We start from the raw sequence: 26645 nt of genomic DNA, 5'->3' as shown, positions 1-26645 counted from the left end.
GATTGCCACTTATCAGCCCAGGAGCCCGCCACGCTACACTCCCTTTGAGGGTTTTCTGTCAGAAAATTTTCAGTTCTGTTTATAGTTTGTTTGTGTGCTGCTTGCTTTCCTGGTATTGTGAAGGGTGATGCTAGTGAAAGAATTTTTTATTCAAAATGCGGTCAATGTGGGACAGGGGAGCTCCTAGTTGTGACAACTTCATTTACAGAAACAGCATGTTGTGGCTCAACCAATGCTCCTACTTACGGAGTGTTGACCTAAATGTTGGGCTTCTTGGTGACAAAAAGGAGAGGTGGGGGGTGGTTTGACTGTGCTTACCTAAGTTCAGAGTTTTTGCACCTACCTACCCAGCCGTGCCAGCCCTCTAAGGCCGCCTAGAGCTCCTAATTCCCAGCTACGACTCTGCAGCCCAGTGCCCAATGCACCGGCCTGGGACCAAAACGCGCCTGCACGTGTAGCGCCCCAATTTAACCCCCGGTTCGGAGAGCCCCCAACCAGCACATCGAAGCCCACCCCCCGGCCATGCCCAGCACTCCTGCGGCACCCTTCCAGCGCCAAAAGATAACGGCAACAGGCCCAGCGATTTCGTCTCGTTGCGATCCAACATCGCAAAAGGCGCCTTGTCTGCCTCACACGTGGGAATGAGGAGGTTACCCGGGCCCTTGTTGGCGATTCCCCCCTTCAAAGCGCGGCCGCCGAGAGTGCCTCAGGGCGCATCTCCAGCATCATGGCCGCAGCGATACCGACCTAGCAGGGCGGCTTGCCTGTCGACGGCGACGACGACAACATCAACAACAACGCCGCCGCCGTCGCAAGCAAATTCTTCCGAGCAGAAATCACCACCACAGACGCAACAACCGTTCCGCTTCGAGACCGGCGTCTCCCTCTTCGCCAAGCGAGCGCCGCGACCGTTCCCGCCGCCCTTCCTCTCCCCTCCTTCGGGCTCGTTTTCCGACCCGCTCAGTACCCATCACCGAAGCCGCGATCGGCGCGCGAGAGTAGACGGGCAGATCATCCTCGGACAGACAAACGGAGACGATGCGGTGTTTGCCAGCGACAACTTCATTTGTGCAAACGATGGTGTCGGTGCTTGGTCAACACGCCCGAGGGGCCATGCTGGGTGGGTGCTCTATATTCCCCCTCCCCCTTTCCGTTGATCGGACGTCCCAATATTGATGTCGGAGTAATAGCCTCTGGTCTCGCTTGATTCTACATTACTGGGCGACAGCTATTCAGCAAGAGTCCACCAACCCTCGCGCCGCGGGCGACGTCTACAAGCCCGACCCGGTAGCCTATCTCCAGACGGCGTATGAGCAGACCCTGAAAGCGACTTCGGACCCGAACGACTGGCAAGGCACCACGACGGCGAGCGGAGCGCTGCTGCACTACAAGACCCTGCAAGGGGGCAGCGAGAAGGTGCCCCAGGTCTACGTCACCAATCTCGGCGACTGCCAAGTCATGATCCTCCGACCCAGGCACGAGAAGGTCGTCTACAAAACCAAGGAACAGTGGCACTGGTTCGACTGCCCCCGCCAGCTGGGCACCAACAGCCCCGACACCCCCAACACGGAAGCCGTCTTGGACATTGTGGAGATACAGGTCGGGGACGTGGTCCTCGCCATGTCGGACGGCGTCATCGACAACCTGTGGGAGCACGAGATTGTCGACAGCATTCAGAAGAGCATAGAGCGCTGGGAGAATGGGGAGTGCGGGGGCGACAGAGTCGAGGGCGACCGGACGGGGGGCGCAAACGGGGGCATGAAGCTCGCTGCCGAGGAGTTGGTCGCGGCCGCGAAGAAGATTGCGACGGATCCATTCGCGGAAAGCCCGTTTATGGAGCATGCCATTGAGGAAGGGCTACCGAGCGTTGGAGGTAAGTTATCGGCTCCGCCAGGCCGTGATATTTCACTGAGGCTAACAAAGGAAACAGGCAAACTCGATGACATCAGCGTCGTAGCTGCGCTCGTGAGGAAACAGGATGCATGATGATGAGGAGAGCGATATCACGAAATAGGGCAATCATGGGAAATAGAATTTACGGAAAAGGTCCCGCAGGGGCAGGCTGCAATCATTATGGCATACATACGCCTTACCCGAGTCGGGATGACAGTGGCCATCTTTTGGGAGGTACTTGGCGTTTAATTGGCTTTTGATATTCACAGGAATCCATGGATAGTGCAAAGTTTGCCGCTAATTGAACACATATCACCAACATCTGGCGATTTCTCGGATGGAAGCGTTTGCGATGCTCGTTTCTGTAAAAGAAAATCCATGATACCTTTCCTCAAGTGACGTTGCGCACGGTCGTGGCCGGACCATGGTGGGGTTAGATCGACCTTCATGCCCGGGCCAGACCTCTTATCTTATCGCAATTTTTCCAGCAAGAAATTTCGCGACTTCAACGCAAACATCTGCCTCCACCACCGTCTTTGCTGCGTTGATCAGATCAAACCACCTCCCGTTCGACGGCAAGGGCATTTTCCCCTCGCCACCCATACTTTCACAATGCGCGGAAAACGTAGCAAACAGTATCGCAAGCTGATGAACCAGTACCAATTGACATGGGGATTCCGCGAACCGTACCAATGTCTAGTCGACGCTGAAATGGTGGTCGACTGCCACAACTTCAGATACGACCTGCTCGCCGGACTGGAGCGCACGCTGCACGGCAAGGTCAAGCCAAGTGAGTATACAGCACGCCGACGATTAGACATCAGGAAGGGGGACGAGTGCTTCGAAGGCTGACTATTTGACGCACACAGTGATCACACAATGCGAGATCCGCAAGCTGTACCTGCGCAAGAACGAGCCCGACATGAACAAAATCATCGACTTTGCAAAGACGCTCGAGCGGAGACGCTGCGGCCACTTGCCCGAGGACTACCCGGAACCCCTAAGCACGATGGAATGCATGAAGGCCGTCGTCGACCCCAAGAGCAACCTCGTCAACAAGCACCGCTACTGCGTCGCGAGCCAATCAGGCGACGTGCGCCGCATGCTCCGCGAGATCCCGGGTGTCCCGCAGATTTACATTAAGCGATCGGTCATGATCCTCGAGCCCATGGCGACGGAGAGCGTGGCGATCAGGACCAAGGAGGAGAAGAGCAAGTTCCGCGACGGGCTCGTCAGGCCCGAGAGGAAGAGGAAGCGCGAGGAGGACGACGAGGACGACGACGATGAAAGCGGACAGGAGGGCAAGTCCGGAGGAGGAGGAGGAGTTGCTCAAGAGCAGAAGAAGAAGGATAAGAAGAGGGGACGCAAGGGACCGAACCCCTTGGCGGTCAAGAAGGCGAAGAAGGCCACGAGCGGCGGCGACACGGCGCACAAGGAAGCAAAGGAAGCGCGGGCCGCCGCGGATGGAGGCGAGGGAGAGGGAGAAGGCCCGGCGAAGAAGAAGCGCAGAAGACGGAACAAGGGCCAGGCCGCTGGCGATGCGGCGGGCTCGTCGAGTACGCCTGCCGCGAACCAGGGCGAGGCGTCGACGGAGCAAGCGGCGGAAAGCTCGTAGGGATTCGATATTGCATACCAAAAGGGCGTTTTCGGGTGGGGGCTTATTAAAATGATTGGAATGTAAAAGGTACAACAAAAGCTCAGAGATACCAATTTAATGGGGAATTCTTGCCACAGCGAGGTACACCGTACGGGAGGATCGTCGAGTGAATGTGTTTCTGAATCGTCTCATGAACTGGCGGTCTTTGAAATTACCGGCATCTCGAATGTGACCCCTTGATTTGCTACCTACGGGATAATGGGGGATCACGCTCGAAGGTCTCAGTGTCTGTTGGTAGGACAGGAACTCGGTGATGTTCCCTCCTGGAGGATGGCCTATCTGAGGTGATGCGACAACACGTCCAAACTCACCAAGATATCGTGTATGAAAGCCCAATGACGATAATATCGAGGCCAGGGCACCCCTCCATCCTTCAAAGGCCTCCCAATGTCGTCAGTTTGCCATAGGAGGCACTGGAAGGTCCAGTGTGATGCCTTTGGGACGGGCGGCAGGGCTGGTCAGAGGTCAGAGCTCTCGACCGCTGAAACGGTCACTGTCGTGGTGTGTTGGGCGGTGAGCCAATGTGCCTCAATCTGGCTGACAGCCACCTCAGTGAGCACTAACACTGCGCGAGGTGAGCACAGTCCTTGAGTGACCACCTCATGGGCACTGACATTCTCCAATTCGCATGGCTTGTTCGGTCCCCACAGGAAATGGCAGTCGCGGCACTCTAGCGGATCGTCATTGGGGGGGGGGCTGAGGGGCGCAATTGGGGGGATTTGATGTTTGGCTTACTGTTCCCCTGATGGATTAACCAAATCAACCATCAAATTCGCCAACAACCGACAACAAGACTTTCTTCATCATCCCTTTCGAGCCCGCGGGCCCCCTTTCGTGAAGAGAAGCACCCTGTCAGACTCAGGCTCAGAAAAAACACGTGGACGTACCCTTCAAGTCGTTGCTCCCCCCTAGTCCATCCAATTTGACTTCCAGTTGGAGGTTCCCGTGGCTCGAATCCTCTCAAAAGTTAGCACGTCTGAGTACCTTACCTCACGGAAACTGCGCGTTCGGCACGCCTGGAAAACATATCCCACAGTAATTCTAATCTCAGCCACTTTACGGAGTCTTTGGTTCGCTTTCGTTCCACTGCTCAAGGTATTGCGCGTCGTCCCCTACGGATACCGACCTTACTCCAACCCGGCATAAGCCCGTGACCCATTCGTTTGCCAATACCCGAAACAAAAGGGAAAAAAGAGGCTGCCCACCCTTGCCTTGGCCTCTTTACCTGAATCTTTTTCTGGCACATTGAGACAAACAGCTCGCATGTTTGTCTAAGAGGCAATACACGACATCTCAACATGGCGGGCTCAGACGAGTCTGCCACCACCATCACCAACACCAACAACCCCTCCTCGACGACAGCCACCGCCGCCGCCGCTCCCGCTGCCGATACGGAGGCAGCTGACCAGCTACCGAATGGCACTCGTGCATCAGATGCAACCGCAACCGCAACTGCGACTGCAACTGCACCTGCATCTACGCAAAAGCAGACTCCCGCTGCGGCCATGACGAGCGACATGCCTGAGGTGGACGATTTCGGCCTACCCATCAGACGATACGTGTCACCGCCGCCTCAGGAGACCGATCAGACGACCGACGATCAATCCGAGCCGAACGAGTCCCAACCGAAGCCGGTCCACGATGGGCAGCATGCAACAGACGCAAGCAATGAGACGGCCGCTTTAGCGAGGAAGGAAGTCAACGGCAAAGACGGCGAGTCGGAAAGCGACGATGACGAGTTCAAAGACGCTCAATCCGAGCAGCCGGCCACGGCCGTTGCCTCCGGGGCGACCTCGAATACACCATCTACCCCTGTAACTTCAAGTTTAGACAAAGACGAGGCCAAGGACAAGAATGTGACAATCAAAACGGATGGAGAAAAGGTCAAAGGCCAGGAAGTTCCAGCAAACAAGGAAGTCGAGGGAGAGGCCAAAGTCGAAGCCAAAGAGGTGGTCGCCGCTAAGAGCAGTACCGAGAAGCCATCAACAACAGAAGCTTCAGCAACAACGAAGAGCGAGAGCAAGGAGGAGTGTGTCACAACAAAAGGTGCAACCGACCGGGTCGAATCAAAGGAGTCGGAAAAGACGGCACCAGAAACTAAGCCTAGCAATCTCGAGCCGCAGCAACCAGGATCACCTGCAAAGCTCGTCGACAAGGCAGACGAGCCCGAGCCCAAGGTGGCAGAGCCTCCTTCTCCTAAAACGCAGCACAAGAGAGACCAGAGCAATACCAGCAACGTCGGCGTCTCCGAATTCTCCCATCAGCAACTGACGTCAGACAAGAAGGAGGACGATAACAACGATGATGGCGACTGGCAAACGATGCCCGCATTCGCCCCGTACGATATTTATGACGAGGACAATAGACTTGTCGCAAAGGAGTTCAAGGCCGATGAAGTTGACGAGACATACGGCTACGGCGGACTTGGCGGTGCAGGAAAGGGATATACCCGAGTAATCATGGACGACGATGCCGAATCAGCCACCAGCATGGACGACAATACCCAATACCTCTTCAAGGAAGTGAATGGCACGAGTATCGGCGAAGACGACAGCGAGGCCCGCGATGCTGTCTCTCAGATGCAGGCAACCAAGGACCTGCTGACGGAAGGGCAGAGAATCGCCTACGTGGGGCTGACGAGACTGGAGGTTCATAACATGGTCAAGGAAGCCGAGAGCGTCGAGCACACGAGGAGCGCAAAGAAGGATGTCACAATGTCGGCCGAAGCGACCAAGATGTGGGGTCAGAAGATGATGATCCGTCTCTATACACACATGGACATCAGCTCCGCCGAGCAGATCATGGTTGAACAACTCAGCGACCACGGCGTGGTGCCGTCGGACTTGACTCCGATTTTGATGGCCAACGCCCGTGTCAAGAACCCCATGGCCGAGGACGAAAACGAGTCGCGCAGCTCTCTCTCCGTCACATCGCCAAGGGAATCCCGTAGCTCGCTTTCCGTTACCTCGCCGAGGAGTATGGGCCCCCCTTCACCCGCGCTCTCGCAGACCGAGAAAGCGGCCGAAGCGCCACCGCCGTACGAGGCGCACGAAGGAGAGGAGCTACCTCCTGTGAAGACCCCGGCCCAGATGGTTACCTCGGACAAAATCGACATTGATCTGCGTTGGACGGTGCTTTGCGACCTATTTCTTCTTTTGATTGCCGATTCGGTGTATGATTGCAGATCAAGAATTCTTTTAGAGCGGGTTGGCAAGAGTCTTCAAATCGACTGGTTGGATGTCAGAAAGTTTGAAAAGAAGGTGACGGACGCGTTGGAGATGCAACAGGCCGCAGAGCAAGAAAACTGGAACGAGGACGAGCATATGGAGCATCGGAGGAAACAAGCTCTCAAGAAGCGCTACATGATGATGGGGTTGGCTACCGTGGGTGGTGGTCTGGTCATTGGCCTCTCGGCAGGCCTCCTCGCTCCCGTCATTGGCGCCGGCTTGGCTGCTGGCTTCACCACCATTGGAGTGACGGGTACATCTACATTCCTCGGAGGAGTCGGCGGAGCTGCCATCATCACATCCAGTGCCGCGGCATCCGGTAGCGTTATCGGTGGCCGAGCGGCAAACAGGAGGACGGGAGCCGTCAAGACATTCGAGTATCGGCCGCTGCACAACAACAAGAGGGTGCATCTCGTCGTCACAGTAGCCGGATGGATGACGGGCAAGGTGGATGACGTCCGTTTGCCATTCAGCACCGTGGACCCCATTATGGGCGATTTGTACTCTGTCTACTGGGAACCCGAAATGTTGAGGAGTATGGGTGACACGATCAACATTCTCGCTACAGAGGTTTGTTGCTGCCCCTTTGAATCACATTTTTTTCTTCAATTCTCACTAATCTTTCCTAGGCTCTGACACAAGGTCTGCAACAAGTTCTTGCAAGTACAATCTTGACCAGTTTGATGGCTGCCCTGTCGTTACCCGTTGTCTTGACAAAGTTGGCATACCTGATTGATAACCCTTGGAGTGTATCACAAGACAGAGCCTGGTCTGCAGGTCTTATTTTGGCGGACTCTTTGATTGACAGAAATCTGGGAACACGCCCAGTCACACTTGTCGGATATTCACTCGGTTCGCGAGTGATTTTCTCCTGCCTCTTGGAGCTGGCGAGAAAGGGGGCCTACGGCCTGGTTCAGAACGTCTACTTGTTCGGTTCTCCCCTCATCATCAAGAAGGACGAATACCTCCGAGCCCGCACTGTTGTTCCAGGAAGGTTTGTCAATGGGTACAGCAGCAACGACTGGATCCTCGCCTACCTTTTCCGTTTGACTGGCGGTGGCCCTCGCAAGGTGGCTGGACTGGCTCCCATTGAGGACCTGCCGTGGATTGAAAACTTTGATGTCACAGAGTTTGTCAAAGGTCACATGGAGTACCGTAAGGCTATGCCGCGTCTCCTCCGAGAGTGCGGCTGGCTCGTGGAGAGTGACGAATTCACCGAAATCGAAGATGCCGACCCCGATAATCATCAGGAGCGTCAGCGAGAGCTCATCAACGAGATCGAGGAGGCTCGCAAGGAGCTTGAGAGGGAGGGGCAGAAGAAGAAGAGCCGCTTTTCCATCTTCGGACGGGGGAAGAAGGCGGACAAGGAGAAGTGGGAGATTTACGAAGACTCGGCAAAGGACGGAAACAAACCGAACCCGAGGACAGAAGACAAGGAGGGTAACAACCACGGTGTGCTGTTTGACGTCGAGGCCATCCGAGCCGAAGTCGCAAAGGAAAAGACCGCCACGACGCAAGAGGAGGAGCCCGCAGAGTTCCAAGTAAAGGAGCTCAAGTCCACGCTCCCGCCCATGAGACTCGATCTCAGTTCGTCAAACGGATCGCTCAACCCACGAGACAGCCTGCGCGAGACTAAGAGCGCGTACGCGGTACCGGGTCGAGCCTCGTACGAGACGACGGGCTCCTACTCGTACACGCCCGAGAGGACGCCGACGTTCCAGGGCAGCCAGACGTTCTCGCCCACGCTGTCGCAGCAGAGGGCCGTATCGCCGTACCACGCGGCGCCGTCTCCGCTCGAGGAGGAGGTGGAGATGACGTTTGACACTTCCTTTCACGATCCGCCGCCGGCGCCGCGGCCGCCGCCCAAGGACGATCCCGCTCCTCCGCCGTCGCGGCCGGAGATGAAGTCGGCGCAGACGGTGCCTACTATGGGGGCGTCGAACCCCTGGGCGGACGTTGATGACGATGATGATTTTGGTAAAGAGAAGGAGATCCAGATGACTTTTGCATAAAATGTTCCCGGCCCCCGACATGGGGGGAGCAAGCGAGCATGGGGCATAGCTTTTGGTGGCGTATGAGTTTAATCTTGTTTGGAAGCGAAATCGGGACTTTGTCTCCGTACGATGGTGCCGCAGTACTTTGCTCTGTCTTGTTGCTTGAGCAAGATGTTTGCTGGTGTAGCCCTGGTTCCCGTCCCTGACAAGGGCGTGTTTACAATGTTTACAAAGGACAGCCGATCACGATGTCTGTTGTATGATCTCGGGGAGGAAGGGAGAGGGAGAGGTGAAGGATGCTGGTTGTGGTTTTCTCTTGGGTAGCGTTTTGGGAAATTGGTTCTCACTAACTGACTACAAAGCCATCATAGACCTCCCCCGTTCGAGTATATAATTCTATTTTAGACTGTCTGCGAGGACGGTTGCAAAGTAATACAAAGAGAGAGATGAAGGTGTAAAACCTTTAACGTCTTTTGAACTTTCGAGAAGTACTTTTTTGTGGATCAAGGGAACTGACGACGTGGTTGATGTCAGGATACGGGGAAGCTCTGAAGGTTGTGCGTAAGTTGTGAGCTGAGGCGAGGTGAGAATCGTGGAAACTTCTTCCGGATGTCCGTCTCCGGATATGGGAATATGGCCGGGCGTGTGAGTCCTGTGAAAATTACAAACTGGGTTCCTTTGTTGCGCCTGTTGGTCCGGTCACCATGAATGGCTTCTTTTTGGCAATCTATCTATAGATATGTATCACATTGGGGGTCTGTTGGCAGGTGCTTGCATGCGACGGGGGGAAACGGGCGCCAGAGTGACGGATAGGGGCAGCAAAAGGGACAAGAAGGAACAGAGTTGGTCAGGTCACTGAGCAACTGCTACGCCATTCCGCACATGCGATTCTCAATTAATGTGTTCGTCGTAATGAGCGCGTCGTCTTGCACGCGTCTGGATGTGTCCCTATTACAAAGGGCCCGTAATAGCAAACATGCGCCGACGAAGCCAACAATGTGCATAAAGGCCTTGACCAGGCGAGACGCTCGCTCGGAAAGTGGGATATCGTTTTCTTCTCGCGACGCGCCCGTTGGAAGTTGGGATCTTGTGTGCGTGTGGCATGTTTCGTCGTTGTTGGATGTTGGCTTACATGCGCCGCTGTTGGCATCGAGCGCATTGGGTGGAGCTGTGGGAGCTTCGGGACAGGGATTTGTTAGGCAGGCCGCAGAGCCCGGGTTGGTGTGGTAGGATCGGCAGGCAGCAGAGAAGAGGGTGTGGACGATGCGACGTAGCGGGTGGGGGAGGGGGAATTGGACTTTTGGGAACATGGGATGGCATGGAGAAGAGAAGTGTGTCGTCTCTTCATCTTAGAGTGCTTTTCGCGAGCTTTCGGTACAGACGAAGCGTGTTTTGGAAACCGGGTGACATTCTTCGGTTTGGAATGGGATGGCTCTTATCCACCGAGCAGCATCTGAAGTAAGCCTCGGTCGGGGCTTGACATCGAGTAACCGTGCGAGGGAACGAGGTCAGACCGTTAGAGTATGGACAGCAGCGGGAAAGCTTGAAGAGGAAGCTTACTTTGTTTTAATGACATGGTCCACGGCATACGTAGGCCCATGTCACCACCCGCCGGTCTGAGAGTGATGAGAGCCTGACCACGGCATGGAGCAGAGGTGGTATTGAGAGACTGCATATCGTCGGCGACGGCAGCGGGAGAAGGATTTGGTGTCGACTGTCGAGGTGGGCATCGCCCCGGTGAGCGTCCAAGGCCTAAGGCGGGTTGGGCAAAGCTCACATCAGCCGCAGCGGCACTAGCAGCTCAGCGTGCGGTAGCGCTAGACCGTTGGCGGGTTTCCATCAAACGGTAGGGGTCGTCGTCTGTCTTGTCCGTCTTTGGGTTGGCAGGTTGGTTGGAACTTGGGCTGCTTCCATGGAAGTACTCCTTAGAGAGACGTTGGTGTGCATGTCTGCAGGGGGGCGGCGGCGGCGCCTCTTCTTTTTGTTTCAATTAATAGCATCACCTCAGGTCCCTGGTGTGTTGCCTGCGCCGCGTTCCATTGGATGGTGCTTATTTGCTGACCGGTGGGGCTGGGGCTGTGGCTCCCCCAGGGTTTAGCGTTGGAAGCGTGGCCCGCTTTTCTCCAGCCTTACCACGCACGACCTCTCTCTGCCATTCTCTGTGTCTTTTCGTCTCCCGTTCTCTCCTCTTGCACTGAACACCTTAAATTCCGGAGATGTCAATGGCCATGTTGGCTTCCGTTGAGATGGAATAATTCGACTGAGTATGGTGTCCAGAAGCAGTCTGTGCTGCCCCTCTCCGTCTTGTGTTCTGGGGATGGCGTCACCATCGAGGCAGGTTGGTGGCGGAGCATACTGGTGATTGCACTCAGCACTTGTTGCTGCTGCAGTGTAACATCTGACCAGTCCAGTGTGCCGATCCTGGAATCGTGGGTGGGGTTCTCAATCGAGAAGGATAGTGTAGACTGATCATCCAAAGGGAGAGAAGAGAGGTGAGAGATGAAGGAGACGTTTGGGGGGTTCTTTGGCATTCCCAACCCTGCGTCGAGCTGCCTGTTGGACAGACCCACCCGGTTGGTAGGCACGCACGCATCAGTCGTTTCCTTGCAAGATATTGTCAAGATGTACTCCGTTTCGAAGTTGGGAGACGAGGAAAGGACCCTTTGCACCTCATGACCGTCTTCGTCTTTCCTACTACTTACCTAAGGTACACCATGTAGACAGTCTAGCTGATACCAAGCACTCCAACCTCAGCCTCAACCACCAACAAAGGTGCCTCGCGAGGGAATGTACAGTGCCTCACTCTAAATATCCAGCCATAGCAAGCACATCAACCATCAAGAACGGACAGGCGGCGGCGAACGGTATTCATATTGTCAATCTGACCTTCGACCACCCGCGGATCCATTCCTCCCTCATTTCTTTGGGCGGCGCTGCCTTGGCGGCGTGGCTTGTTGTAGTTGGCGTAGCGCAGATCCATCCCCTCGAATCCCTGCACCTGCACTTGCATCGGGAGACGACTAACAGACTGCAAAAGGCGAGGGAAGCGAAGAAGCGAAAGAAAGCTCGCGAACCCTGACAATAGACCTTTGCTCTCGGTAACGAAAGCGCGCGCGCAAGAGCCCGAGCCCCTTCTCCTTCTTCCCCCTCCCCCCCGGTCAGCAGCAGCAAACCGGCCGGGACCTGACCAACGAGAAAAGGCGCCCGTCTCGTTGATCTTTGTCAGCCCCAAGGTTGCTAGGTTGGTATTGCATCTGTCTGTGTCTCTGTCCTACCGACTTGTCTCATTTCTTCTCCGTCTTACACGCCTCGGTGGCTTTCTTCTCTCTGACCTTCCCACCTCTCTCTCTCAGCCTGGCCACTCACTTTCTCCATTTCTGCTTACTTCGTTTCCCGCATTGTCTTCACTTCTTGCTTCACTTCATCTCATTTACACTTTTTGTAAGGTGACGGGATATTTCCCTCGACGAGAAGAATATCAAGGGAATCACAGTCTGGGAAAGATTTTGGACATTTTGGTCGATTCAGCATAGAGAAACGAGCACGACTAAAGCCGGAGATACGATCCTATCAAACATAGCCGACGCCAACAGACTCGAGTGGCGCAATCATCGAGGCGAACGCTACACACATAGCATACAAGTAGACTGCTGGGAAGAACGACAGACATCACAACATGTCATATCCAGCGCCTGTTCAGCTAAGTCGCGATGACACATCCGAAAAGGCGCGCATTGTCATCAACAGCGGCGGCGAGAATGGCAACGTCGCCTTCGAGGGCGAAGCTTCCAGTGGTATTGACTTCACATCCAATTTGGGAGATCCGACAAGGTCAACCACGGACCAGGAGGGGAAGAAAATCACATTCAACACCACTACCTTCAGTTCACACGACTCAACATCGTACGTCATCACGGTGGACCGCACATTCCAAACTATTGGGTGGAAGCTGGCCAGCGGAGTCAAGCTCAGCAAGGCCTCTTGGTTGGCAAAATCGAATGAAGAAACAGAGTCACTCATTATGGAAGCGTTTCCAAGTCAGGAGAACCCTGGAGCGGTTTCTGGGAGGAGCTCGGCAGGTTTCGCACCGCCGACAGCTCCCGCTGTAAAACGTCAAGAAACATATGCAAGTGAGTTGCCTCCGTGCCCAGATTCGTGGATATCTTCCAAGATCGCTCGCGTCAGTCTTGCTCAATTTCAGCTGCTGACATCGAACAACAGTGATCCTCGGCAACGAGACTCTTGTCTTGCCGATAGAGGCCAAGAAGATGGCAACCTACTCAGGTTCCACTATGTATATTGAGCTTCAGTGGACATCAGAAACCAAATCAGGCACGACGACCAGCGGGGCTTTTGCCGTCTTCACTGGAACCTATCCGTCTGTGGAGTATGACCAGGCAGTCGGAAAACTTGCGGATAAACGCGGTGCCAGTGAAGTAGAGAGAGTCGGCAGTGAAGACGAAAGTGACTCAACATCACCGCTACCAACAACCACTACTCAAGCAGCAGCCTCCTCCACGGCCTCTCTCAATCCTGATGCATCACAATCAACCATCAGCGGCGGTTCCAGCAGCGGCAGCGGCAGTAGTAATGGTGGTGGCGGCGGCAACGGAGGTCTCGCGCCTGGTGCCATCGCCGGCATCGTCATCGGGAGTGTTCTCGGCCTCGCCCTCATCGCGTTCCTAATATGGTTCTGCCTCCGCCGCCGTCGCCGCCGCGCTGACCACGTCTCGGACGGCGCATACGGCCCCGGCCACAACCCCCACGAGTACCTCGCCGACAAGGAGACCCACGCCAGGGTGACCGAATCGCCGCACTCCCCGTACACGGACGATGGGCAGCACCAGCACTCCCAGCACCAGCTTCACCAGCAGCAGTCGCAACCTCAGGAACAGCACCACCTCTCTCGGGAACTGCATCAAGACGATCCTAACGACGCTTTTGAGACCACCACCGCAGCAGCAGCACCTGCCTCAGCCGTCAGTGCCACGGATCACCACCAGCCTCCTTTTGCACCATACCGAGAGGAAAACATGTCCACCGCCTCGCGGTCAGTCGAGGACATGACCCGCAGCGGCGCCGGCGGTCCGCGTTCGTCAACGCCCAACGTAAATTCCAACGTATCGCATCTGATTGAGGACGGCATGACGGAGGACGAGATCCGGAGGCTAGAAGAGGAGGAGATGGCGTTGGACGCGGCCATTGAGCAAGCCGGACCGCGGAGGAAGCCGTAGAGAGATGTGTGTGTGTCAAGAGTCTACAATACCTTTTTGTTTCTATGCTCGGCAATATATATCCACATGTGTATTGTCATTTCTTGTTTCATACTATTTCGGTTGAATAATTCAATTGGGTCTTTTGAACCTTTGAGCTTGCTAGACCTGTCTTTGGCGTCGATGGTTTCCAATCGTTCCCACAAATGTTCTTAAAGGGGACTTGTCGATATGCATTGTCGGGGCTCGGGAGGCAAGAGACAGAGAGGCGAAAGAGAGGAGAGGTTCTCATCGCAGACTGCCTTTTCATCTTGATGTCTTGAGGTGGAGGCGCCCCATCGGAGAATAGAATCCGTTGCTTTGGGGTAACGATGGCCCAAACTTGATATTGTCACATCGATAGATCCCGGTGCTATTCTCTGCAGCTCTGGCCCTTTTCGCTCCTCGGGGAGGCTCTTTGGCTCGCCTGAGGGACGAATAACCCTCGACATCAACACCCATATCATCACTTCGGAGTGTTGCAACACTAAAGCGATTCGTCTATGAAATTTTCGTCGCATTTCTGGTTGTGTTACTAACTAAGTACAAGTGAACACTCTCGTAGTCGTCTTTGATCTTCTTTCCTCCCGGAGTAGACAGGGTCAACCACTCCTGCACGACGACTTGATAAAACTCTCAATCATCCAGAGTGAGTCGGAGCCATGGTCCAAATGAATAATGATTCCCAAACTCAACGGAAACGTTGCCCAAATTCGCAGGCACAAGGCGAAAACCATCACCGAAGTGGAATCGATGCTTCTCCAATTAACAGTATTCCCAAACCAAACCTCTGCAAGCTGCGTCTCTGGGTTTTCGGCTATGGTAAAACCACGAGGTTGCGTCCGATCGTATCGGAAAGAGATCCCGTTGAATGGTGATGTAGTCTTGCTTACTGACGATTTATGGTCAAGAGCGTCTCCTCTCATACCTCGTAGCAAATCGCCTTGTGGCGAAGCGTGCCAAAAAGGTGTACGGGGAAAAGAAATGAGAGCAACAAAAGGGGTATGAAATTAGCGGTGTTTGTCGAAAAGGGGTAATGGCGTAAGGGGAAGTGGCCAGCTGGAGGAAAGTACGTAAAAAAGACAAGCGAAACAAAAGTTGGAGTATTCCATAGCAAGATTCTGCAAATCTGTTTGCAGGCAGAATGTTAGGTCGACAATATCGGTCCGTCGTCACATAGTCGTGATGCCGTCTGTAGTTTTTTTGCTGGTGACAAGTTCGCAAACGATCCTCGATCGTTGAAGTTCAGACATGATGAAAGAATCAGTAAAAATAAGCTGTAAAGCTGCTCTGGGCGACAAATAACTGTCAGCCAATCCGAGCTCAGTACGCCATGGGAACATAGTCGTCGCAGCCAGGGATGAGAAGGGTGTGGACATCGCTGTCGGACATGTCATCCGGAATCTCCATGACAATGCCGATAGGAGGAAGCTTGGGCTCTTGAAGGGCGTCGTTGCTCGCGGTTGATGACTTGAACGGGATTTCGATACCACACGAAGCACCGTTCCTGGTCGTCGTATCTTGGTTAGTCGTATGACCAGAGAAGTTGTAAGAGGAGCGAGTGTGAAGGTTCTCTTGGGTGTCAGAAGCACCAAAATCAAAGCCATGTTGCTTCTTTTTCGGTGGAGTTGATTGGTCGCCCTGGTAGTATTGCTGATGAGCGGAAGCAGAACCGTAGTTGCCGTGATGGAAGCCATCCTCTCCAGAATATCGCCCATGATCATTTGAATCATATGATGAATTGAAGCCGAGTCTTCCGAAAGAATCGTAGTCGTCAGGATGCCTGAAGGAACCGAAAAGATTATGTGCACCGTCTGCCTGGTGATCCCAACTGGGATATGGATCTTGTGTATTGCGGAAGGAACCGTTTTGATTAGCACATGGGCCATGGTTTCGCTCAGTGCGACGAGCATCGCGGCGGGATGACCAGTTCGAGGCGTGATGGTTCTCGAAATTGTGGTTGTCATCAAAGTAATCGTGCAGCGAACCCCAGCCAGTTGGCGCGATAGGACTAGGCGGGCATGGCTGATTCTCTTTGCCCTGGCCGTAGGAGAAATCGCCGGAGCCTTGAGGCTGCTTCTGTCGCTTGTTTGGATTCGATCGATCTCCGGTGAGACGATACTGATCATTATTGCTGGTGGAACAATCCCGCGGCAGGTTTCCTCCGGAGGTATATAAAGCGCTGGAATGAAGCGGGTTGTTACCAGAGACCTTGGTTGAGTTGGATGTGAATCTCGCAGCAAAATCATCCCATCCTGCCGCACCCTCGTTGCTCCAAGAGTTGAAGCTATGGTCGTCGATGCTGCACAAGGGCACATAGAGCCTTCCTGCAGTCCTGCCATCAGGGTCTCTCAGTGGATCTTTGAGGGGAACAGCCTTCTTTCCATCACGGAGATCATCGTTGTATTGCTCGTGTTGGAACTGCGCATATGGGTTATCACCCTCGGGATGCTCTCGCTGCCAGAAAGTCGGAGATGTGCGGACCTCGACACGCTCGCTGAATCTTGCTCGCTTGGAAGGTGAACCGGTTCCCGAGTCCAGGGGCGGGCCGGGATGAAGGGAATCTTCGTTGGCTATAGCCTGTGATATCGTTTGAACTGGTGTAACAGGCGCGGCCTTGAGAGAGGTGGAACGGTCTGAGGCCGGCGAGCGGCAAGAGTTGGCAGGCATGTCGTCTTCGGGTTGTGAATTCGCTTCAGTATCAGGAACGTCCTCAACCGAAGGAGCCTTATGGCCAGTGCTCGCTGCGACGACGTTGTTCGCAAGATCATCATTATGACGGGTCGTAGAGCAATGAGACTTGGGCTGAACCTCTCCCAGAGGCACTGCATCGCTTGCTCGAGCAGAACGGCGCTTTCTCAGTCGCTTTTGAACAGACTCTGATGGAGAAAGCTCATCCAACTCGTTTCCAGATTTGTTGCACTCAACAAAACAGTCTGTGGCATCTTTCTTCGGCTCTGCCTTCTCCTGCTGGGGCGCGGTGCGAGAACGACTGGCATGATCTGGGTTCTGTTCACCATATTGATCTGCGTCAAACTCGTGCAAATCCGATTCCGTGTCACTCTCATCGGAAGACTGGACATCGTTAGTGTCTAGAGCTGTTGGGTGTAGTAATGGTAATACTCACGCTACCAAGCAAGGTCTCTGTCGGAATGACTGCTCTCTTGGAAAGACGTTTCATGCAATGAGCACAAAAGTTCTTGGCCGGCTTTTTGCTGGGCTTGATGGGATTCTCCCTGTTGAAGTGAGACGAGCGGGCAAACCCACAGCCGAAGCAAAAGTTACCATTTGCCTTCACCATCTTGCCATCCTCGCTGGTTAGGTGCTTCTCGTGGCAGGGTTTGCAGAAGTTGCGCCAAGCCGGGTCTCCAGCTCTAAACTTGCGGATCTTGTGTTGCTCGTCAGATCGGCGAATGCCACAGCCCAAACAATAGAACCCATCGGTGTTGTCGTCGATATGGACTGCGATCTCGGACGCCTAGTCGCAAGATGCCTCGTTTCTGCCGCGCTTGGTGTCCCGTCTGGTATCCTGGCGATGATAATGCGACGCATGCTTTCCACATCGTGACTCTTGACAAGTGGCTGCGGTGATGGTTCTATCCGAGGCCTCCGTCTCGACATCTTTCTGAAGTTCTGCAGGCTTCGCAAGAAAGGCCTCTTCCACATGGCAACCCGAAAGCGATTCGGGAGTGAGCTTGAAGCGGCTCTGGGTGAAGGCTGCCGAAGAGCACGCATACATGGGGGGTGTAGCAGTCGCGGCTTCCGACGTATCAAAGCAGACAGATTGGCAGCGTTGCGAGGCTGAGTAGACATCAGAGTAAGTCGATTCGGACTGCGAAAGTCCCTTGAAACGGCCAGAAGCGCGACTGGATCTGATGCGTCTTCGGGGAGGTGCTCCGACAAGTCGTCTCTGACGCTCGTGCTGACCGTCCGACGGCTGATGGTGATGAGGGGCGTCATTGCGTGCCGCTGCTTGCAATATCAGTACCCCGGTAACCGAACCTCAAATTACGAATGGGAATGCCTCACAACGATGCCGAGAGGAGTCTGTTCCTCCAGCCCTCGAGGCTAGAGGCCTCTCCTTTGGTGCCATGCTCTTAGAGTATCCCGTGGTTTCCAGTAGAATCGGCAATTTCCTGGATGGGGCGCCTGTAAGCAAGTTGGAATAAGTTTGGGGAGGGTTGAAAGGAAAGCTATCGGTGCCACAGATCTAGAAGGGTTGTTGTGGTGAGGCAGGTCACAGGTGCAACACCATGGAAAGAGCGCTGAGGGCGCTCCTTCCCCGGAAAAACAACTTCAAGTACCACCAAAAGAAGGAATCGAAATCAGGCAACACCCTAAGGCTTAAAGAAAAATGGGAGGTACGTACCTTTTTGTATTCCATGTGCCCTCAATATGGTACTGAGATGGCTTCTGGTGCCTGCTGGGGATTTCCTCCCCTTATGAAGTTCTTCTTCCAGGATCCCGAAGTCAGTCCCTGGCGGGCGGTGAAGCAAGGGATATTCGCAGGCGCTTCCTAGATCTTTTTGACGTGCAGCATGTTGACGTTGTTGAATCGCTGCTTCAGTGGTACCAGCAGAAGAAGGGATACGAAGAAAACGGAATATCCTGAAGATCCTCGGCATCATCAAACACCTTGGTGGCTATTGGGGGATCAGGACTATGGAGATCTCTCGAGTTACTTATGGAGATAGCCTGTACTCACAACGTACCTATCTCACCTGTCCTGATTGCTTGCGGTTCTCGTCTTATCTAACTCCTGTGTGCTGATGAGCCTTTTGTTGCCTCACAGATCTTTACCACACCACAAGCCTGCTGAGGCAGAACATATGAAGTGTCATGTACCTTCGTCAATATCGGCAGTCACAGTAGCCTAAAAAGGGTGCGAAATGAATCATGATCAAGTAGTGTACATTCGCCGAGGCGTGCTTTTTGTGTCTACATGTGGAATCTAGAACCACCTATCCCCGTCCCAATACAAAGAAATTTGAGAGGCACTCTAGAGGCAACATCCTCAGAGTGCCTTATTGTCCCCGTTCTTTAGTCAACTCTGAGAACTCTGGGGCCGCGCTTCTTAATGGCCTTCTTCTTCTTCTGACCTCTCTCGAAGGCTGCAGCAGCTTGGTGGTCACGGCCAACGTTGTCAAGATCCTTGACCTTGTAGATGCGAATGATCCAGTTCTCACTGGTGAACGCCTCCTCAACGGTGTCAAGCTTGGGGCCGACATCCGGGAGACGAACGCCACGGACGCGGTCCTGGGCTTGACCAGCGGGGAAGAGCGAGTTGTAGTTGTAGTAGGACATCTTGTACCTATGAGATTGTTAGTAGGAATTCAGACTGAAGGAGTATTTTTTCTCTTACATCAAGCTGTTCTTCATGGTGTCGGTCGCTTGGTCATCGACTCTGTACTCTCCACGGGGGGTGAAGAACTTGCGCTCCTGGACCTCTTCGGGCCAGATGCCCTCAGCAATACGGACCATCCACAAGAACTTGTTGATGTCGTCACCGGAGTAGCCCAGCAGACCACCGAACACCACAAGGACGTAGTCGACTTCGTGCTGGCGCATGATGGGGTAGCTGACTTCCTCACGAGAGCTCATCGCCTTGCCGACAGTGGCAATGTGGGTGTTGTTCCACGTGTTGTTGTCGACGAGAGTGGGACGGTCGGCCATGCCACCAATCTGGTAGCCGTAGTCCCACCAAGACATGATCTTGGCGTCCTCCTTGGTGTTCTGACGGAGCCACTGGTAAGCCTCGCGATAATCATCAATAATGTGCTGGCTTCCATCGGGCAGTCGGCTGGCAAGGACGACAGAGGGCGAAGAGTAGGCATTTGAGGTGACCCAAGTGCAGTGAAGCACAAAGAGGAGCAGGAAGATGGACATGCCACCAACAACGACAGCCTTGGAGAGGAAGGTGTAGATACCGACGACCGGCTTGCTGGTCGACTTGAGTCCGCTCTGCTTGGCCGCCTTCTTGGAGGCTCCCTCGACAGCATCATCGGTCTTGTAGTCCTCAGGGTTGGGGGACTTGGCGACCATGTAGGTGTCGAGGATTTGAGATGCCGCCATAGCCGCGGCAACGCAGACAATGGGAGTGAGGGTAAGCATCAAACGCACCATGACACCGGCAAAGTAGGTGCCAAAGAGGGCGTAGACGACGACGAAAACGTGCTCATCCCGGAGGTTCTGGAAGCAAAGGTAGACTCCAGCAGGGAAGAGCCAGACAAGCATGTTCAGGTCGAAGAAGAAAGCAGGCCAAGCGGTAGGCTGGTGCTCAGAGACTGATGCAATAATCGGGATGTGAATCTTGGCGTAGCCAGTGTCCCAGAGAGAGTAGAAACGACCTCCCCAAGGGGCGATGTATCCGAGCGATGTCAAGGCCACCAAGCCAGCAAGCGCAAGACCGAATGTCGCAGCCAGGAAGGTGTAGACGAAGGTCTGGAACTGACGACTGGGAATAGCACCTCTAACATAGTCGATGAAGGCAACGAGCTGCAGGAAGCCAAAGACACCTAGCGCGTGTTAGTTCACATGGACACAAAGCTCTCACGTTTCACTTACCAAGAGCGGGCATGTGCTCGCTAGTCTTGACGGGCAAGAAGCCGACGAAGGGGATCTGCATGCTAGCCAATGTACCCAGAGCGTACCAAGTGGTGTAGCTGACGTAGAGACGGGCGCTGTATCTACCCATGAGGATCAAGGTCAGAGCATGCAGAGGAAGCATGTTGGTGATGAAGGCGTAGCCACCCCAGGAGGCGACCATGTAGCCGTAGAAAAGGGCGCAAAGAGCACCCCAGAGCATGGAGCCCAGCTTCAATGCCTTGATCCACAAGTAGAAGGTGAAGACAAGAAGGAAAATGGCGATGGCCTCATTGTCGTAACTGCCGGCAACTGATCGGGAGATGTAACCAGGTGAGATGCCCATGAAGACAGCCGCAAGCAGACCAGCCGAGGGCGAAGTGGTCATCTCATTGGTAAGAAGGTAGGCGGCATAGGCGGTAAGGCCGGAGAAAGCTGGCGCCAGAAGAACGCAGATGTTGCGGATATCGACGGGGACCGTAAGAGCTCGAAGTGCGTGGTAGATGGCGCCGCTGGTCACCATGAGACCGGGGTAAAGAGTTCCTCCAGTAACCCGACCGAGAGGATGCCATGTCCGATCATCGAACCAGTCCCAGAACTTGGTGAATCCATTGGCCACAAGGTACTTGGTTGCTCTGAAGTTGAACCAGGGGTCGACTGGTAAACGATTAGTTTCGGGTACGAAGGAAAGGACGTGAAACGGGAAGAGACCAACATTCGTGAATGATACTCTCGAAGCCTGTAAAAGTTGAGTCAGCGTGGTTCCTTTGCAGCGAGAAGCATTGCGATGAGCGACTTCCTTTCCAACCGATCCAAACACCAATTGGTGTTGGTGATGGCAGGAAGGAGACCCTTGGCAACGTGTCGAGGGGCACTTACGAATGACGGAGAAGAGACGACTAGCAACAGCGGCAGCTGCGATCAGAGACAAGATGGTGACTCTGAGGACAGTTCGTGTGTTCTCTTTGCTGCCTCCGGAGAGGGGTCCAAGAGATTGGGCCGTCATTGTGGCCGCGTTTGGTGTAGAAAGGCAGTGGCCGTGTAGGTTGAAGGTTGCGAAATGGAGCTGGCGACGACAACCTTCTGTCTCACAGCAAGGTATCTGAGAAGGACAGCTTGGAGCTTATGCACCTGAATCGGTGGTGCAGGGGCAGTGTGCACGGTCCATGGAGAGCCGACCCGTTCAGTGGTGTGTCCCGTTGACAGCAGCCAAGTCGTGGCTTCCGCGTAAGTCTGGGAAAGGTGGAGTCACGTGTCTCGGACAAAGAATATCCCGGGCCAAGGGATCCCGTCCCGTCCGGGGTGGCCGGGTCAGTGCCGGATCCCGGCCTCGAGAGTAGATGGCGTATGCGGTCCATAAAGTACGTTATCGTAAGAGACGCATCATACATAACGGGCAATAAGAATACTCAGTCTATTGTTGCAGCTTCGGCGCATTCCATGGAGATCCCTGGAAAGTTGATGAATGACCATACAGCACCATACTGTTAGAGATGAATGCGCATCAGACGAGTCATCTAATCTGTGCCACGAGCGAAAGCCTCCAAATGGCTGCCCACCTTCTACCTATATATACCGTCGGAGTTTGATGTTATGGTTCAGTCGGCCAATATACGGCTACAATAACCTTCAGCCATCTGCTGGAACCAATTGCAGCAACGTCAGGGAAAGCAGCATTTCACTGTCTTACAGGCCACGATGGACCTATGTGTCGATTGTCAATGCATATAGAACCCGCTCAGGCTCAAAGATTGGGAAGTTGATGCGCGAGAAATATAAGTAATTGATGGAATCCAATGGCTCGTTCCTTGGAATTGTCATCTAGTTGAGCGTATTGTACACATGTACATCCGGTAAACAGACGTAAGGAAATGTCTATGCGGTGACATCGGGCGTGGTGCCTACCATGCACCTACTGCTGCCAAAAGACCAGATTATTCGTCCCTTGTTAGGACTATTCGTGTTCTCCGTGAGCAGGCGTATCCCCAATCCTGACCCTGTCTATCCGTTGTGCAAGCCGTCCCCTTCCCCCATTCGGTTATCCAGTCTACGGGTTCTGCTTCACCAGGTTGTTGAAGTAGGCCTCCAGGTCGAACTTGGGGTCCATCGGGTCGACGTTGGCTGTGGCTGATGTCAGTTTTCATGAGTTCTGTGCGAGCCGCCGACGAGGGCGAGAAGTGACGGGCGAGAACTGCGACGTCCAAAAGCCGGCCACGTCTTATCGAGGGAGAACGCACCACCGGCATCAGCAGCCGCCGCCGTGACGGGCTGGCTCTTCTTCGCGAACTCGGCCTTTGCTTGATCGATCAACTTCTGCTTGCGCTCGTACTCCTTCGTGGCAGCGGCAGCCTTCTGGCTTGCTGTGATCGTTCGCTGATGTGTGAAGCCGTAGAACACACCCAGGCCAAGGGCCGTGTATCTCAGCACCTATAAAGTCCATCAATCAGCCGAGCTGTTCATACTCTCGAAAGCGCAAGCTCAATGCTCATGGTCGATTGGCGTGGCGATGGAGGGTCGTCGGTCGGCTTAGGGAGACAAGGTGGCTGGGTGCTCCGCAAGATGCGGACGAGGGCGAAGGACACGACGTACGTTAACTCCTGAGGAGGAAGACATTGCGGGCAATTGCCTGGATTGCGCGACTGCTTTCGAGAGGGAGCGAACGATGGAAAGGACAGTGCGCGGGTTGACAATGGCTGCCAATTGACCCTTTCGGAGCTCTGTCGAGGGAATTATGTTAGGGGACGCAGGGTGTGAGGTTTTCCAGGTTGAAAATATGCTCGGGAAAACTCGCAGATTTTCCACTGGTTGGCCGTCAAGTCACTCCCGGGTGTCTGGAGCTCGGACGGGGAACACCATCCCAGCGCCAGTGCTAATGGACCGCCTAGGTATTGCCAGCGCCCAGCGCCCGTCGCCATGCTGACTGAGGTGGGCTGCCCAGAAGCTTGCACCCAGCCGCTGTGCCGCTGAGGGACCTTCCTTACCTCAGCGACCGAATACCGCTGTGCAATTTCGCCGACGCTTTGCCGATCTGTCGCAATCACGTGCGTCACTTGCCTTGCAAGGTTAGTTGCTTCTTGGTGGAAATGTCCACCAAGCTACTAGCAAATGGGGACCGGGAGGTCAACTTTAATGCAGGGGCCAACGAGGTATCTTTCTGCAGCATTTGGGCTGAAGCTGTACCTGACTCCAAACAGGGGTCCCTCTGGAATCGCGACTGGACAACGCGCATGGAAAGGGAATCCCCATCAAACCGAACGTCGCTGCGGTTGCCAAACACTGTCACAGGCATCCGACATCGTCAACAAAAAGGCAGCTCCTATTTGACCTCTGTGCACCCGGCTCTCGGCCTCACCTGCGATCTCTCGACTCTACCTACCTGATTTTGCAACGTCAGTGTCTGCCCCGCGACAATCCACTGCACAGTCGGCCAGTCCCGCGATGGGATTAAGGAGAAGACAAAATGCAACAGCGACGAGATGAAATCCTCGCAAAGAAGGCTAAGCTTGCGGAGCTTAAGCGACAGAGAGAGCTTCGTGCAACTCAGGCAACAGCAAGCCGGCAAAGTGCAGGAAGCCCGGGCGACGTGAGATGAGCCGGTCCCTTCACCGATGCAATCTGCTGATGTGTTGTATAGCTGGTCTCCCCCATTCCAGGCCGAGCCGAGAACCGCCGCGACATCGAAACCTTGATCAATAGTTTGGTGGGAGAAAGTCGACCCGGATCAACGACAGGAGGAGCTGCGTCACCGGCCCGTAGGGGAAGCCGACCAAACAGCGTCCTCAGCGCAGGAGAGTTGAGTACTGCAACATCGGAGTTCGCAACCCCCGCCAATGGCCAACCAATTCCGGCCCCAGCTCCTGTTGCAACTCCCGTGCAGCTGAGTCTGACGACGGCACCGCTCACGACTATTTACGAAGTTCCCCCATCTCCTGTCAAGGAAGTGCACTCATACAGCAAGGGAGTGCAAACGGCGGAAGCATGGACTTCGCCAACCCGACCTAGAGCCCAGTCACTCTCCGATACCGAAGAAATCCCTCCGATCACATCGACGCCCAGCAAGAGACTGAGCCGGAGGCAGCGGGATCGCGAAGAAGAGCTGCGACAGGACATTCGAAAGGAGGTGGAAGAGGAGCTCAAGGCCTCGCTGGATCTGCTCAAGGACGGTGTGATTCCGAGCGACACCCCGGCGAAGGCGAACTATCCCATGCGCAAGCTTACTGCCGAGGAGCTGGAAGCCGTGACTGGCGCCCCCGACTTTTCTGAGTTCTTGGAGAAATCTACGAAGGTGATCGAAAGAGCTCTTGATCAGGAATACGATATTCTCACAGATTACGCCCTCCAAGGTCAAGATGTGGACGACGATGACGATGATAGCGGCAACGTTGGTGGCAAAGGTCGGCGGAGAGTCAAGGAGGTGGCCCAGTTCTTCGATGAAAGATGGTCGAAGAAACGCATGATCAGCAGCATCGACTTCTCACATCATCATTCTGAGCTGATGCTGGCATCGTATACCAAAAACCCAACTGCACCACACGAGCCGGATGGCCTGGTCCAAGTCTGGAGCTTGGCTCTGCGTGACAGACCAGAGTATGTTTTTCACGCACAGTCTGATGTTCTCACTGCGAAATTCTCCCCTTATCACCAAAACCTCATTATCGGTGGCACTTACAGCGGCCAAGTACTGCTGTGGGATATGAGAGCAAAGTCGGCACCCGTCCAGAAGACGCCACTTACAGGATACGGCCACACGCACCCCATCTATTCGGTCGATATCGTGGGTACTCAAAACGCCAACAACATCATTTCAACTTCTACGGACGGTGTGGTCTGCGGCTGGAGCATGGACGTCTTTGCCCAGCCGCAAGAGCTGTTGGAGCTCAAGGCACCACCCGGTTACAAGTTGGACGATATCAGCCCGACCTCTTTAGCGTTTCCCCAAACGGATCCTACGTTTTTCCTCGTTGGCAGTGAGGAGGGCACTATTTTCCCTTGCCACAGATACGACCGAGCCGGCGCAAAGGCCGGAGTTGATGCTCGTGTCAGCTACAAGGGACACACGGCACCGGTCATGTCGGTGGACTTCCATCCTGCCCGCGGTCCTGTGGATCTTGGTGACCTGGTTCTCTCATCTTCTCTCGACTGGAGCGTCAGACTGTGGAAGGTTCGCGCACCCGCGGCGACATCGACAGCAGGTGTTGAGCCGACTGTTTCACCTCTTATCGACTTTGTGCGAGAAGACGTGGTATATGATGCACAATGGTCGCCGATCAAGCCCAGTGTTTTCGCCCTGGTTGATGGGGCAGGCTGGCTCGAGCTATGGGACATCACAGTGGAGACTGAGGAGCCTGTCGCGAGAATATCCCCGAGCTCTCGCAAGGATGGTAGAACGATGCTTGCCAAGAGCTTGAACAAGGTTGTGTGGGAGCCTTCCGAGGGCAAGCGTCTGGCTACGGGAGGTATCGACGGAGTCTTGACCGTGTTCGAGGTGGCGTCTGGCCTAGGAGGAAGAGACGACCTCAAGGCGGAGGAGTGGACAAACGTGAAGAAGCTGGTCAATAGGGTTGAGGCTCACGGTTTGAATGGAGCGATGGTGTAGAAGCCAACTTCTCTTCGTGTACCTTCTGGGGCGAGAGCCACTATATTCGATTTGTTGGTAAAAGGCGCGTTGCTGTATACCCTGATACCGTGTTGTTGTTGAGCCTATCAATCTACTTCTTGAAGACTACACTCCTTGCGCCGTCAACTGACCGAACTGCTGTGATACTCATTATGTACAAGTAGCCATCGGTTGAGGTATCCGTCAAGTAAGTGGAAACCAAGAGCATCCACCATCTCGGTTGGCCGCCTAGGAATTGAGGATAGCTTGCTTAGTCATCGTATACATAAATGTCCTTGGCCAGACAAGAACTTTTTTCTTCCGACACTGCATCCCTCTCACCCAAGTCCAACCACAATATTTTGCGAAGCCGAAAGCTTCGGACTACAAATGGTAAGTTGCAACGTACTATTCTTATTGCTTTGATACCCAATGGCACAATGA

The 26645-nt window shown here is 54.4% G+C and overlaps 8 protein-coding genes across 8 annotated transcripts; 5 read left to right on the top strand and 3 right to left on the bottom strand.

Annotated features, from left to right (window-relative positions):
- Positions 1-641: 641 nt before the first annotated feature.
- CLUP02_12302 (uncharacterized protein) lies at positions 642-1986 on the top strand (the record flags this gene model as incomplete). Its single annotated transcript, XM_049291266.1, has 3 exons — positions 642-1120; positions 1191-1873; positions 1931-1986. 3 exons carry the CDS (start codon positions 642-644, stop codon positions 1984-1986), a joined length of 1218 nt encoding a protein of 405 aa, XP_049148411.1.
- Positions 1987-2505: 519 nt separating this feature from the next.
- CLUP02_12301 (uncharacterized protein) lies at positions 2506-3508 on the top strand (the record flags this gene model as incomplete). The annotated part of the gene is made up of 2 exons (XM_049291265.1): positions 2506-2683; positions 2763-3508. 2 exons carry the CDS (start codon positions 2506-2508, stop codon positions 3506-3508), a joined length of 924 nt encoding a protein of 307 aa, XP_049148410.1.
- A 1340-nt stretch (positions 3509-4848) lies between these two features.
- Positions 4849-8789, top strand: CLUP02_12300 (uncharacterized protein; the record flags this gene model as incomplete). The annotated part of the gene is made up of 2 exons (XM_049291264.1): positions 4849-7347; positions 7407-8789. 2 exons carry the CDS (start codon positions 4849-4851, stop codon positions 8787-8789), a joined length of 3882 nt encoding a protein of 1293 aa, XP_049148409.1.
- Positions 8790-12447: 3658 nt separating this feature from the next.
- On the top strand, positions 12448-14005 carry CLUP02_12299 (uncharacterized protein; the record flags this gene model as incomplete). Its single annotated transcript, XM_049291263.1, has 2 exons — positions 12448-12901; positions 12993-14005. The coding sequence occupies 2 exons, from the start codon at positions 12448-12450 to the stop codon at positions 14003-14005; spliced, it is 1467 nt and encodes a 488-aa protein (XP_049148408.1).
- A 1341-nt stretch (positions 14006-15346) lies between these two features.
- On the bottom strand, positions 15347-17983 carry CLUP02_12298 (uncharacterized protein; the record flags this gene model as incomplete). The annotated part of the gene is made up of 4 exons (XM_049291262.1): positions 15347-17098; positions 17151-17485; positions 17600-17740; positions 17857-17983. The coding sequence occupies 4 exons, from the start codon at positions 17981-17983 to the stop codon at positions 15347-15349; spliced, it is 2355 nt and encodes a 784-aa protein (XP_049148407.1).
- A 1080-nt stretch (positions 17984-19063) lies between these two features.
- Positions 19064-21710, bottom strand: CLUP02_12297 (oligosaccharyl transferase STT3 subunit; the record flags this gene model as incomplete). The annotated part of the gene is made up of 5 exons (XM_049291261.1): positions 19064-19334; positions 19386-20538; positions 20588-21262; positions 21321-21344; positions 21485-21710. Coding segments are annotated over 5 exons (2349 nt in total), but the record flags the coding sequence as incomplete, so codon positions are not given.
- Positions 21711-22652: 942 nt separating this feature from the next.
- CLUP02_12296 (ATP synthase subunit E) lies at positions 22653-23218 on the bottom strand (the record flags this gene model as incomplete). Its single annotated transcript, XM_049291260.1, has 3 exons — positions 22653-22726; positions 22804-23032; positions 23195-23218. The coding sequence occupies 3 exons, from the start codon at positions 23216-23218 to the stop codon at positions 22653-22655; spliced, it is 327 nt and encodes a 108-aa protein (XP_049148405.1).
- An 847-nt stretch (positions 23219-24065) lies between these two features.
- On the top strand, positions 24066-26201 carry CLUP02_12295 (WD domain-containing protein; the record flags this gene model as incomplete). Its single annotated transcript, XM_049291259.1, has 2 exons — positions 24066-24188; positions 24240-26201. 2 exons carry the CDS (start codon positions 24066-24068, stop codon positions 26199-26201), a joined length of 2085 nt encoding a protein of 694 aa, XP_049148404.1.
- Between the last annotated feature and the right edge of the window lie 444 nt (positions 26202-26645).

This window comes from Colletotrichum lupini, chromosome 6, assembly GCF_023278565.1.
Source record: "Colletotrichum lupini chromosome 6, complete sequence".
Taxonomy (NCBI): Eukaryota; Fungi; Ascomycota; class Sordariomycetes; order Glomerellales; family Glomerellaceae; genus Colletotrichum; species Colletotrichum lupini.
Note: the sequence above shows the minus strand (reverse complement) of the source record. Positions and strands in the feature narration are given on the sequence as shown.